The 13,314-nt window shown below is 42.7% G+C and overlaps 1 protein-coding gene across 4 annotated transcripts in view; it reads right to left on the bottom strand.

The window, feature by feature from the left end:
- Positions 1-13,314, bottom strand: part of LOC101744081 (protogenin B) — a 108,509-nt gene that overhangs the window by 20,890 nt on the left and 74,305 nt on the right. For all 4 annotated transcript variants that reach the window (XM_038011828.2, XM_038011829.2, XM_038011830.2 and 1 more), the window contains exons 4-14: positions 12,557-12,701; positions 12,007-12,078; positions 10,990-11,176; positions 9,985-10,125; positions 5,592-5,756; positions 5,278-5,350; positions 4,834-5,025; positions 4,292-4,377; positions 3,395-3,476; positions 2,852-3,022; positions 2,362-2,470 (exon numbers count right to left, since the gene is read on the bottom strand). In XM_038011828.2, coding sequence (XP_037867756.2) covers positions 2,362-2,470; positions 2,852-3,022; positions 3,395-3,476; positions 4,292-4,377; positions 4,834-5,025; positions 5,278-5,350; positions 5,592-5,756; positions 9,985-10,125; positions 10,990-11,176; positions 12,007-12,078; positions 12,557-12,701 — 1,423 coding nt within the window. The remainder of the gene's footprint in view (positions 1-2,361; positions 2,471-2,851; positions 3,023-3,394; positions 3,477-4,291; positions 4,378-4,833; positions 5,026-5,277; positions 5,351-5,591; positions 5,757-9,984; positions 10,126-10,989; positions 11,177-12,006; positions 12,079-12,556; positions 12,702-13,314) is intronic.

Raw genomic sequence — 13,314 nt, 5'->3', positions numbered from 1 at the left:
TGGCATCATTCCATGCCACGTATGCGGACCGCTTGAGGCGTGCAGCGTCCCGACTGGCATTGTTGTACCAGGGTCCACTGCGACCCCCGACGGGCACCTTGGAAGAAGGAATAAACAATTCCATCCCCCGAAGCACCACGTTTTTAAGTCGGTCCACACAGACGTCAGGATCACTAGAGGAAAAGCAGAGCCGCCCCCATGGGTAGGATGCGTAAAATTCACGCAATCCATCCCAATCTGCTGACATATACCGCCAAACTCTTCGATACCCGGTCGTCGTTCGACGACCAAGACGAGAGATTGGTATCTCAGCTCGGATAAGGCAGTGATCAGACGATCCAAGTGGAGCGTCGACCACCACACTGTATCCGGCCGGATCGGTGGTCAGCAGAAGGTCCAACAGAGAGGGCTCGTGCCCCTCAATATCTGGGACACGGGTGGGCTGTGTCACCAGCTGAGTGAGGCCGTAGGACAAGGCGAAATCGTAGGCAGCCCGACCCGGGAGGTTAGTGGTTCTGGACCCCAACCACTCTTGGTGGTGAGCGTTAAAGTCTCCAAGAACCACCACCTCCGCAGAAGGGTACTGCTCAAGCACGCGGTTAGTCTCCTCTTGCACATGCTCTATCAGAGCTGAACCTGCATCACTGCTGTGGGACCTGTACAAGCACGCATAGATTCGGGTACAACCCCCGTGATCTACGCGCAGCCACAAGAGGGACAGGTCCCGTTGTTCGAGGCCACGAAGACGGCGACAGCAGACATCAGCCCGGACAAATACACACACCCCGGCTTTACGCAGGAAGTTGTGCTCCAATACGTAGCCGGGGTATTCAAGATACGAGGTATCATCCGGAGCAGATATCTGCGTCTCCGTTAGAAAAAGTAGGTCAGGCTGCGCCGTCTCAAGGTGGTGGTGTACGGCGTCAAGGTTACTATGTAGGCCCCTAACATTGCTGAAATCCACTTTAAATGTGGAATGGGGAGTCGCCGATAAAACCCTATTTCTTTTTCGTATTGTCATTAGTTTTAATATTGTTAGTAGAGTGGGATTAGGAGAGGTAGGACGTTCGAGGTGAAATCAAGGCAATACCTGAATAAAGCGCGGAACACAGTGTATGTTCAACCACGGGTTGCGTGAGAGACTGACGCAGGGCATGGAAGGGCCCCCAGTCCACCCTGCGTACGATCGCCGGGATCCACTCCGGTCTCCGACTCCGGCACGGCGACCGCAGGACAGGATTTTGCACCGGTTGGCGGGACAGCTTCCCAGGGCGGAGTTTAGTAGAGACACCTGGGTTCAGGTCCCCTACTGACCGGCGGGCGGCGGCGAATACCGTTTCACTGGGTCTCCCTATACCCCCGTCAACCAGTCACGTCCCGCGAGCTCGCACACACTTCTATTCCGCATGTTCCAGGCATCACCAAGACTCACCCCCAACAAGGAAGGGGAAAGGGAAGGAATAGAACTGGCTCTCCAACCCACACGCCGGAACACAGCTAGGCTATTTGGCGGCGGACTCTAGTTGGAGGGTGGTCGCCAGCCAGTCGGACTACGTCCTACCACCGGTTTGACAAATGACAAACTTGAATATTTCGATTTTTTACAGAATCAATAGAGGCTTTGAAAATTTCTCTAAAATTATTCAACCAAACTGCTCAATGTTGTAGGCTGCTGTAGGCCCGCGGACCACATTGTAGACGAACTTTTGTGACCCGAGCCACTTCTACACTTTACAATTTAAATAAATAATAGTATAAAATATAGAAATAAAAAATAAAAACATGGTTTTGTAACTAGCTGAACTTAAAATAATTCTATTAAACATCAACAAGAAAAAAAAGATTAAGAAAAAAATATACTACGCGCGGACGGAGAGGTGAGCTCCTATCTAGTCCTAGCAAGAGCAGTGCTTTAAAGAGCAGTGCTTCACAAAACCTACCACCGGATCGGAATCGCGAAAGTATGATGCGTTATTTACATTATGCTTATAATCCCCCCCAGCAGGGACACCTTGCCATGCCCTACCATACTAGTAGGACCTTTTGAGTCCGCACGGGTAGGTACCACCACCCTGCCTATTTTTGCCGTGAAGCGGTTATGCGTTTCGGCTTGAAGGGTGGGACAGTATTTGTAACTATACTGAGACCTTAGAACTTATATCTCAAGGTGGCTGGCGCATTTACGTTGTAGCTGTCTATGGGCTCCAGTAACCCCTTAACACCAGGTGGGCTGTGAGCTCGTCCACCCATCTAACCAATAAATAAATAAAACGTTAATTATATTTTACATGAGATGTAACCACCAGCAGTTCCTTTCTACCCTTCCAAGGACATTAATTATGTAATGCAGATCTTACTTACCCATCTGGTACGCGGTCCAGATCCGCTCGTTGCCACGGCACATCCGACAAGTTCTCCGGTATCCCGAGGACCTTCCAGCCCAGCACACGGAGCTCAGTGCCCGGTAATGCTATGGTCAAACATATCGATTACTCACGCAGTGTGGTGCGGCGTCAGGTACTTGTTATTTACTCCCTTTGCTCGTTAGTGCTGGCTAATTTCCGAAATGGTTCAACAGTTCTAAACTTGACAGTTACTGGGGGGATTTTCGAAGAATTCTTGACGTTTTACCAAACTTTTCCATCGTTGAGAGGAAAGTGAAAAACGATGACAAATGGATAACTAATGAATAGTGCGTCCTATGAATAATACTGAAGTTGGATGTCATTGTGTTGAGACCGTGTCCACACAGTGTGAGGCGACACAAGAATGTAGTGTGGAGTAGTCTGGGTATCTGCTATTAAGCTGCATTTATTTACAGACACAGTGTCAAGCAGAAATCGATCGTAACCTTGAAAACTGTACTGATGCACTGAACCATCAAAAGTCACGTTCTGTATCTGGTTGTCGTCCTCGGTCCTGTACTGCAGAGTCCACTGCAGCACGCCGGGATGCTCCTCCGCAAACTGGTGCCAGGATACCACGACCCTCTCGTCGTTCACTCGCGTTATCTTGATCGGCACTGAGGGAGGGCAGTTCAAATATTGACCGAACTAAGATTAGGGGATTAAGAGAAGTCAAACATTACAAGATATCTTCATACTGATGTCGCAAATTAAACTAGATTAATCTTTCTGGTTTTCACGTCTTTCTATCTGTTAACGTTTCTTTTATTCTGATAGTAACTACAAAACAAATCTTGTGTTTATCGATAGTGTTTGTGCTGTCGTGACGGAGCGGTTCGCCCTGTTGAGGACTTGAACACCTTAGAACAGAAACCAACTTAGTTTTCTTTCCAAACGACTCTGATACTGAACACCGCACGAAACATTATTACACCAATTTCAAATTCCTCTGGACCAGTTAATAATGATTATAAAATAATTATGCTTACCTCCCTGCCCCTGACAGGTGACAGTTTCTGAGGGATCGCTCGCTATGGTCTTATTGTTTTTGGTCAGAATATAAGCCGTCACCTGCACGAAAAATATTAACAAACTACATTTTTTTTCCTTAGAAAAACGTAAAGTGGAGTATTGTCTTTTCACTACTTTATTTTACCTAAAAATTCGGCGGCTACAAGGTCTACGGCAAAAACGGTGCGTTCGTGATACAACAGCCATTTCCCTACTGACTGCAAGCACAGTGTGAGCGGCTTAAACCCGTATATACACCCGTATGTTTTCCCATTCATTCTCACACACACTTCTCCAATCTGCTTGTTTATATTATACTATGCTACCTAACTTTGATACTAAGATACTGTTTCAAGCCCTGGGTATCACATACTATACTATAACTGCCTGCTCGTCTCTCGCTGCAAACTATTCAAACATAATTTTACGCATACGGAATATAGTCACGACTAAAAGATTGATTCCAGTCAAAAACCAGCAAGATTCGTTAACACACCAGACCTATGGATCGAGACATGCGATCCTTATCTATATACACTAGTTGACCCGGCAGACTTCGTAGTGCCTCAATCGATAAATAAAAGATCTAAACTTTTGTATAAAATAAACTTAAAACAAACAAAAAAATCCGTCCGACGGGGGACACATCAATGGAAAAATAAAATTGTTATTTTTATTTAATTCCGAGATTTTCATATTTATCTACCTTTTAAACCTTCTCGGGACTTTCACAAATAATTCAAAACCAAAATTAGCCAAATCGGTCCAGCCGTTTTCGAGTTTTAACGAGGCTAACGAACAGCAATTCATTTTTATATAATAACGAGAATTTTATATATTGTAGATATATAGATAAAGGAAGTAATGTTGTTTACCTGAAATTTGTAAGGAGTCAATGGTTCATTTACGGTGATGATTTCTTCGTTGGTAGTTCGCGGCACTCCAGGGTACATGGTACCTTCTGTGGAATATAAGAACTATCTAGATCAAACTGTCTTCATCTAAAACATGACAATTATGTGTTTAAAAGAAAATAATTTACGGTAAAATGCTGCTTGAGACCTCAAACTACCTCCTCTACGCAATATTAATAGCATAGTTTTATTTAGAAGCTTTACTTCTGTACGATTCATCTCTTAATTTACAAGGCCTCATGCGGCGTGTCGTACAAGTGTAAATGAAATCGAGCAACAAATAGTGCCGATAAATGAATGTATTATTTAAAAGAGATGTTTCAGTAAGTAGGTATTCTCGCGTTTCCGATCCGGCCATAGATGCAGCGAAGCACTGCCCTTGCTAGGGCCAGTGTTAGCAACACTCTCGGTTTGAGCCCCGTGAACTGATCTATCTACATGTCAAGGAAATATCCTCTGAAGGCTATCCGCATAGGTAGGAATAAAAAAAAGAGTGTTCTCACGCGACACGCTCCGCTGCACGGTGTAGGCCACAACGTCGGCGTCCATCAGGTCCCAGTACACGCGCACCCGCGCGGGCCCCGCCGCCGCACACCGCACCCCGCGCGGCGCCTCCGCCCCCGCGCCCGCCACCTCCAGCCGCGCCCACGCGCCGCGCTCCTGCAGCGCGTTCCTAGCGAAGCACTGGTACACTCCTGGGTATTGCAAAGCTTTTATTAGCTTCAGACGTATGTATGTTAGTATGTAACGGAATCTTTGAACATGATTTTGACCCCCTTCAAAACGTATACTTACTAAGGACCGATGAGAACTCAATATTTAAAAAAAAAAACGAGAAGGGCGCGCTCGTCTGAATGATCGCCGTCTTGTCTCATTCCTCTGACTACACTGAGCAAAGCCACTCCATAAATAATATATATAAAAGTACAATACGGCTATCAACTCACCAGCATCATCAGATGTAACACTCCTAATGAGTAGCTCTCGACGATTCCCTTCAAACGAAGTCAGTACAACTTTCTAGAAAAATAAAGTTCACAATAAATGCTTGTCCTGAGTTACAAGTGAAACATATTACGTTCAAATATTTTCGTAATCGTCTTCTTAGCTAACACACACTAAGAAGATAACAAATTATGGGTTTTCATATATGAATGCAAACACCCGACTCGGAACATGAGGCACACATTAATAAAACGGGTGCCCTACTTGTAAAAGTGGATGGGCAGTACTGGTCTACAATCAAACTGAAATAGCGTACCCTGCCGGCCAGAACCAGAGGCTTCCCGTCCTTGTACCAGGTGATGATCGGGGCCGGTTTCCCGGTGGCGGTGCAGTTGAATCTCACCGTGCTGGCCCGGTACACCTGCTTTGAAGCCGGAGGCAACGTGATGTTCACTGGCTCCGTAATCGTAACATTGTAGGTCTGGAAAAATAGGATTTGTTAAGTTTTTTTTTTGTTTCAAACAACATTAAGTTAGGACTAATTAATTACTTGTAACAATATCTCTAGGTCATCCGCTCCAGTTTTTGCGGCATAGCAAGCATTGTCAAGAATTCTGGACAATCTCACGGCCTACTTGGTGTTAAAAGGTCACCGGTGCCCATAGACATTAACAACGTTAATGCCGCCACCCAATTTGAGACAAGAGTTCTTAGGTCCCAATTTTTACAGTACAACCGCTGCTTCTGCTTCACGGCAGAAATAGCCAGGGTGATGGTACCTACCCGTGCGGGCGTACAAGACACCCTACTACCAGTAATTGCGCAAATTACATTTGCAAGTTGAATTTTTTAACATAATATTGTTCGTTCACCGTGAAAGTCATTAGTTAACATTTATTAAGTAGGTACGTATTTCGTTATAAAAATTGGACAGTTAATAAGCCACCGTCACTATACTTTTAAATCTACAGACGCACTAAGACACACTAAATTAATGAAATAAAACAATTCGCACAACTTTGCTCCTCGCGTTCCCCAAAAGTTAACCACAGACTTATTAGCTTATGATCCACGTACAACTGTTCTCATAAATAACAGAAAATACTGACAAATATCAACCATTCAGGTGGGCTTTGGATCAAATCACGCCGCAACTGACCGCACACATACCATCAGTCAGATAGAACACGAGTTCAACAAGCTCTTTACAACATTTGTGGATTGCTCCAAAACATTCGACTGTACAGCATACTCGTTGATATGGAATAATTAGGTATGAAGTAGGTACTTCAATAAGCCCTTAAAGAACATAATACATTAAAAAATGTTTGTCGCGCTAAACTAAAGACCAGCAAACGATTTCAACATTGAGAAGGAAACCGGGACCGCTCTCTTTCTAAAAATATTTATGGCTGTTTCAGTAAATTAAAATATATAATGTAATTAAATATATATATCATGCATTTCTTCGGTATAACAACGTATTTATGTAGGTATTACGTTTTTTACTATTAAATAGTTATCCACATCCACGACATCAGCAACTCTTAGGGCATCGACAGGCCACTGCTTACCGTAAATCACTACATTATCTATATATTAATACGTGAAGCAAAAACTTTGTATCCCTTTTTACGAAAATTGCGCGGACGGAGGAGTATGAAATTTTCCATTCTTATACAGAATATAGAGAAGAAGTGCACAATGCTAATTTTTTTTTAATATAATGCATAAAATATACATTAAATCAATAAAGAAAACATGACACACACTACATGCCATGTATTTGACGCACACACGCATGCATACTATTTATTGTCAAACTTTTGTTCTTGACGTCTGTGGTCAAATTGAGAATAGATTAAATATTGTTTGTCTTTATTAATATTTTTTTATAGTGTAGCCTTGGCGAAATTTGTGATTATAAAAGTATAAATTACAATCATAATAGTGTACAAACTTACAATTTGAATTAATTATAGTCGAATTTCGACTAATGCGGGACCTCTAGTGTCTGTAAATGTTCATACCTCATGAATCGAGACAGTGTTCATGTGAAGACAATGTGCTACTCGCTGATTGAATGCGTTAACCACGCCGCGCCACATTGTTCCGACACAAAGCAATTTTGCGGTTTGCGCGGTTGGGTAATAGCCGTTATTATTATTGTACAATACAATTGAGATTCTGATGTCTCAAAATGGCCAGTGGTCTATTTTGTTCTGTCTCTGGGTCGAGTACCCGGTTGACATCAGCTTGGTTTGCTTCATCATAGATTAATGTAGACGGACTAGTTAATTTATCATTATTTATGGAAATATATATATATATATTTACGGCATATATATCAAAAATCCGCATAGCAAATAACATCCGCTGGCATAAATGATTCGTGATAGTAAGTGTTAATTAATCCATAGCCCTTTCAAAAGTTCGTATAGTATAAGGTCAAAGGGTACGACTAGTTAGTTCTATGTAAATATGGGCACGACCTCATTCGCTTTAATTAACAAAATACTAATTATGCTTCACGCTCTGCGCTGCGGTATAAAGTAAGAGATTTGTCGGTTTGTATGCCATAAGGTATCTTACTTTTATGTGCCTCTCTCTGGGTGCACATCATCAGCACAACCACGACCACTTGATGAGAGTATCCGACTAAGAAGAAGACGAAGATATTAGTTCAGTGTTTACGCTGGTTTGAAGAGAGGGCTCGCCGTTAAACAATACATTTGAGACTTCGTCACCAGTATAAATATGGCTGGTGACATTTGAGGGATGCCTAAGGGTTTCGGTTACCACTTAAAAGCAGTTGAAGCATGAGCTGGTTCAATAATCTATGCAACATAAAAAAATAAAAAGTTGGCGACCAAGCACCCAGGTTATAGTTAACTTATTAGATCGTGACGGGGCAACGCAAAGCCGCCGTTGTCCGAAACCTGTCTTGTCGGGTCCCCCGGATTCACTCTCGGTGCTTTTAGGACCCTCAACAACCGGTCATCGTCAAGAGTCCGACGCGCGAACTAACCAATAAACACAGCCCACTGAGTTTCTCACCGGATCTTCTCAGTGGGTCGTGTATCCGATCCGGTGGTAGATTCTGCGAAGCACTGCTCTTGCTAGGGCTAGTGTTATCAAATTCTCTCACGTTGAGCCCGTGAACTCACCTACCCGTTCGCACGCAGCCGGAATAGCCTCTTAGGCTACCAGCGAAGAGGAATGGGAAAAAAATTATGTTTATGAAAAGCTTATGGTCATTTTATTACTACGAGTAGTCTTTCAAGTTGAAGAGGCTGAAAATTTTGTATTTTTCACGAATTATATTAGTGCCCATAGAATGTATAAGACATTCTCAATTGTTCCGTTGTCCAGCATTCATAGCTCGCCGCAGGCTTGGGACTGTGTACCGCTGATATTGTGCAAGTCATGTCCCGTGATCACGACCAGCTAGCAACAGCATAGATGCAATCACACTATTTCTATAGTCGTCGTGGCCTAAAGAATAAGACGTCCGGTGCATTCGTATCTAGCGATGCACGGGTGTTCGAATCCCGCAGGCGGGTACCAATTTTTGTCCTGAAATACATACTTATCAAATTTTCACGATTGACTTCCATGATGAAAGAATACATCGTGTAATAAAAATGAAACCCCCAAAATTATAATTCGTGTAATTACTGGTGGTAGGACCTCTAGTGAGTTCGCGCAGGTAGGCACCACCACCCTGGCTATTTCTGCCGTGAAGCAGTAATGCGTTTCGGTTTAATGGGCGGGGCAGCCGTTACAACTATACTGAGAATTTAGAACTTATATCTCAAGATGGATAGCGCAATTTACGTTGTAGATGTCTACGGGCTCCAGTAACCACTTAACACCAGGTGGGCTGTGAGATCGTCCACCTATACAAAAAAAAAACTTTAGGACACTGATCAATAACGTGACATGGCTTAATCTCTCAGACTCTCACCAAAATGTAATAAATAAGACGCTAACTTCTATAGCTTGCGTCGTTTAAGCACAGAATTACGATTATGCTAAGCATATTAAGTTATAAAGACGCACAATTACTAGTTTAATAATATTCTACTATCAATTTTGCACTAAATCACCACAAGCCGTTCAATATGTCTTCTCTATTTCAATATATCTTCAGCAAAACCATTGGTTATGGAAATAAGCACTGTAAGCACACCCTTTATACTACATAGAAATGGACCAATCTAACAACGTCCTAACCTACTACCGCACCCGGTCTGTTTACACTCAATCTGCGATCTGTGATCAGAGGTCACATGGTACAAAGTGCTCCATAGGCAACGCAAGATAAATGCCACCACCACCCACATCGAAACACAAAGACTACGGCTCTATTTAACCGAAACATGTGACTGATTTTCTAGAATCTGGAAGATTATTTCCGAATAATGTTGGCCACATTGGTACCGGCCTGCGGGATTTGAACACCGGTATTGACGTATCGCTCTATAAGAGTACATCAGACCTCTTTTCCTTTAAGCTACGATGGTCCATGTGTTCTGATAAATATCAATTATTACAAGTAAAACAATAACATCTCTGTTTTTCACAACCAAGTCAAACGAGTGTATATGAGGGTAGCTGAATTCCCATTTCAACCAAACATTTATATATTCTTTTCAAACTCGACGCGAGCAGCTCCTTGCAATACTCGTTTAATATACGCGCCTTACCTTAACCAAATCATTATTCCCGTCCACTGAGCACGAGAAGACTCCCTCTAGATCCGCCTGCATGCTCGGCAGTACCAACACCTGGTCTATAGTCTCTTGCTCAGCGGTTCTTCCGATCGATGGAGTCAGCTTCCATACAATCTGTAACATTCCAAACATTCTTTCAATATGGTTAAGGACATCATTATCCGTCAACCGTGCACCTGGATAACTCCAACCCAGATACGAGAACGGAGGTAACTGGAAAAATCATGAAGCCAGCATACATTTTTTTAATTCTTATTTTTTACTTTGTTGGGTGTCCGAGCTCACGGCTCACCTGGTGTTAATTGGTTACCTGAGCACATAGACATCCACTATAAGTTCTAAGGTCTCAAGTATAGTTACAACGGCTGTCCCCACCCTTCAAACCGAAACGCATTACTTCTTCACGGCAGAAATAGGCAGGGCAGTGGTACCTACCCGCGCGAACTCACAAGAGGTCCTACCACCAGTAAATAAATCGTCGTGGTCTAAAGGATAAGACGTCCGGTGCATTCGTATGTAGCGAAGCATCGGTGTTCGAGTCCCGCCCGCAGGTACCATTTTTTCCAACGAAATACGTACTTAACAAATATTCACGATTGACTTCCACGGTGAAGGAGTAGCATCGTGTAAAAAAATCAAACCCGCATAATAATTTTTTTTTGTATTAAAAGTTTTAATTTAACTTAACCAGGTTGATTACAACCAGATGAAATTTTAGACAATTGGAACAAATTCGCTGAACAGAGAAGACCAAAATTTATTTACGAAAATTGAAAATTTCAAGATCCCGCCAACCATGAATTTTTCGTAAAAGACTTGAAGAACGAGTTGAAATTTCATTGTACACGAATCCGTGGTATGTTCTAGTGATTGTTCCATTACAACTGTTCAGTCTTTTGCTTATTAAACTATTTGTCTGCTATTGGAAAATCTGAAAAAAAACCAGTTATTTATACAGATCATATACTTTGAACTTACCTCGGGCTTGGGCCAGCCCACTACTGGACATGGGAGTACAACTCTGCTCCCCTTCGAGACGTAGATAGTGGTGTCTTGCTGCAGAGGAAGAAAGGCCAGCCCCGTCTGACCTTCCTCCCTCTCCACCTGTACCAAAGCAGGACTACTGTTTCTACTCTTGTTTAGCACTGGGTTGGTTGCTTTACACCTGGTCCGAAAAAGAGTACCTTCAGAACTGTCACTGTAACAGGTTACTTGTAACACATTAATTTAATAATTTTTTGTCCTTTTAGGTAGACGAGCATACGGTCCACCTGATGGTGAGTGGTTACCGTCGCCCATGGACTTCAGCAATGCCAAGGGCAGAGCCAAGCCGCTGCCTACCGCTTAATACTCTCCACAAGCCTCTTTTGAAGAAGGACATGTCATAGCGCTCGGGAAACACCCTGGAGAGGAGCTCATTCCATAGCCGGATGGTGCGTGGCAAAAAAGACCTCTGGAAACGCACTGTCGATGAACGCAGCGATTTCAGGTAATATGGATGAACTCTGCTCCGATAGCGGGAGGTGCGATGATAAAAAGGAGATGAAGGTATCATCTCAAGCAATTCGTCAGAGCATTCCCCATGGAATATACGGTACAGAAAACAGAGGGAACCGAAGTCCCTCCGCAGACCCAGAGGTTCCAAACGGTTGATGGTTTAAAAGTAGGCAGTGCCTCTGGTCTTTAGCGCCAGCCAGCATTCACCAGCAGGTCGATTGAATTCTCGTCTCTCTTTGAGTTATTGTGTACAAAAGTGAACAAACAAGCCCGTAGACACCTAGGTCATAAAGTATTATAATCTATCCGTGCGTTTATCTTGATTTTTTTTTGTTTGTTAACTCGTATTTACTATTTATTGTCCTTCTTTATTCTGCATATTAACTGACTCAATTTGAATATTTTGAAACTTTTTCTTAGCGATTCATTAATACAAAATTTTTTGTTGTGTAAATTGAATATGTCTTACTGAGAAACTATTGTATTGTAAACTCTTACCAATATACGCCTGCATCTTGTTCCTTCGCGTTCAGTATTAGTAGTTGATGCTTATTGTCGATGTAATAATATCTAAACAATAGAAAATTCTGTATCAAACTCATCATCAGAATATCGATCCACTGCTCACATCAAGCACTAGCCTTGGCTCAAGGATTTCAGCGGATAATTTTGAAGTCTATACCTGAATATTTGTGGGTTTGCGGGCTTGTTCATTGCATACGTTTATACGTTATGTGACCGAATACAAAGTTGGTATTTTACTGTCATTGTTAGTTCTAAGGGTTTAGGCGTATAGTTCGTGATATAGCTACAAGGAATGCCTAACATTCACAAAGTCGAAGTATGTACATATGTATGAATTCACGCCTATATGTATGCTCCCTAGAGTCCGAAACGGCTGGATCTATTTAGATCAAACTTGAGGAATTTCATAGGATCAGCCAAATCAAAGGTTTAAAGAAAGCAATTTAGTTATTCATTATACAATGTTTAATATTGATAAAACGTATTTTTTTTGTTTAACAGTTTGGTCAATTGCTATTTTTACCTGTCGTTCTCTGATATGACTTCCTCTCCTTTCAGCCACGTGATACTGGCAGACGGACCCGAGCTGATGTTGCACGTGAGCACAAACGGCTGCCCGGCGCGCACGGTGCTGTTCTCAGGAACCACAGAGACGTACTTTTCGATGACTGGAACAAGGAAACAGTATAGACCTATCCGTTAGTACAGCGGGCCCGCGGTCAGCCCGCTCGAGTTCATTGGTTGATCAATTTTAGACATTCGCGCATACTGCTGATAGTATTTTGTACTTAGTTAACAGGCGCTCGACACTGTCGCTTCACGTGTGGTCATTGAACTGAAAACTGGCACTTGCTTAGCGTTTATTATAGCGCGAAGTCCAGCCCTCGGCCAGTTTACTAGTGTCCGTGTAAACCGCAGCGTAAATGCCGCCCCCGCCCAGAGATATAACTTCAAAGTTTCAATTGTCAAAAAAAGCATTTGTATTATTAATGGCTACTGCTCCGGTAGCTCATACCAGTTTCGCGTGAAACCTGTAAGTTGTATTTGTAGTTGTAGATCGACACAATCGTTTGATGCACATAAAACGTGCATCTCACTCACTAGACGACGATGCCCTAAGGTCATATGACTTCCATGGATGAGTCAGTTTAGATTTTCATCACCAGATACGTGAAACTAACTTTTAGTTTTTTCAGACTCTTCCGACAGTCTTATGAATTCATGCTTCTTCAATTCTTATGAAGATTTCTAGCCGTAAAGCGTGTTATGATCTCAATGAGA

This window comes from Bombyx mori, chromosome 6 (assembly GCF_030269925.1).
Source record: "Bombyx mori chromosome 6, ASM3026992v2".
Classification (NCBI taxonomy): Eukaryota; Metazoa; Arthropoda; class Insecta; order Lepidoptera; family Bombycidae; genus Bombyx; species Bombyx mori.
This window is presented reverse-complemented; position numbering and strand designations above follow the sequence as displayed.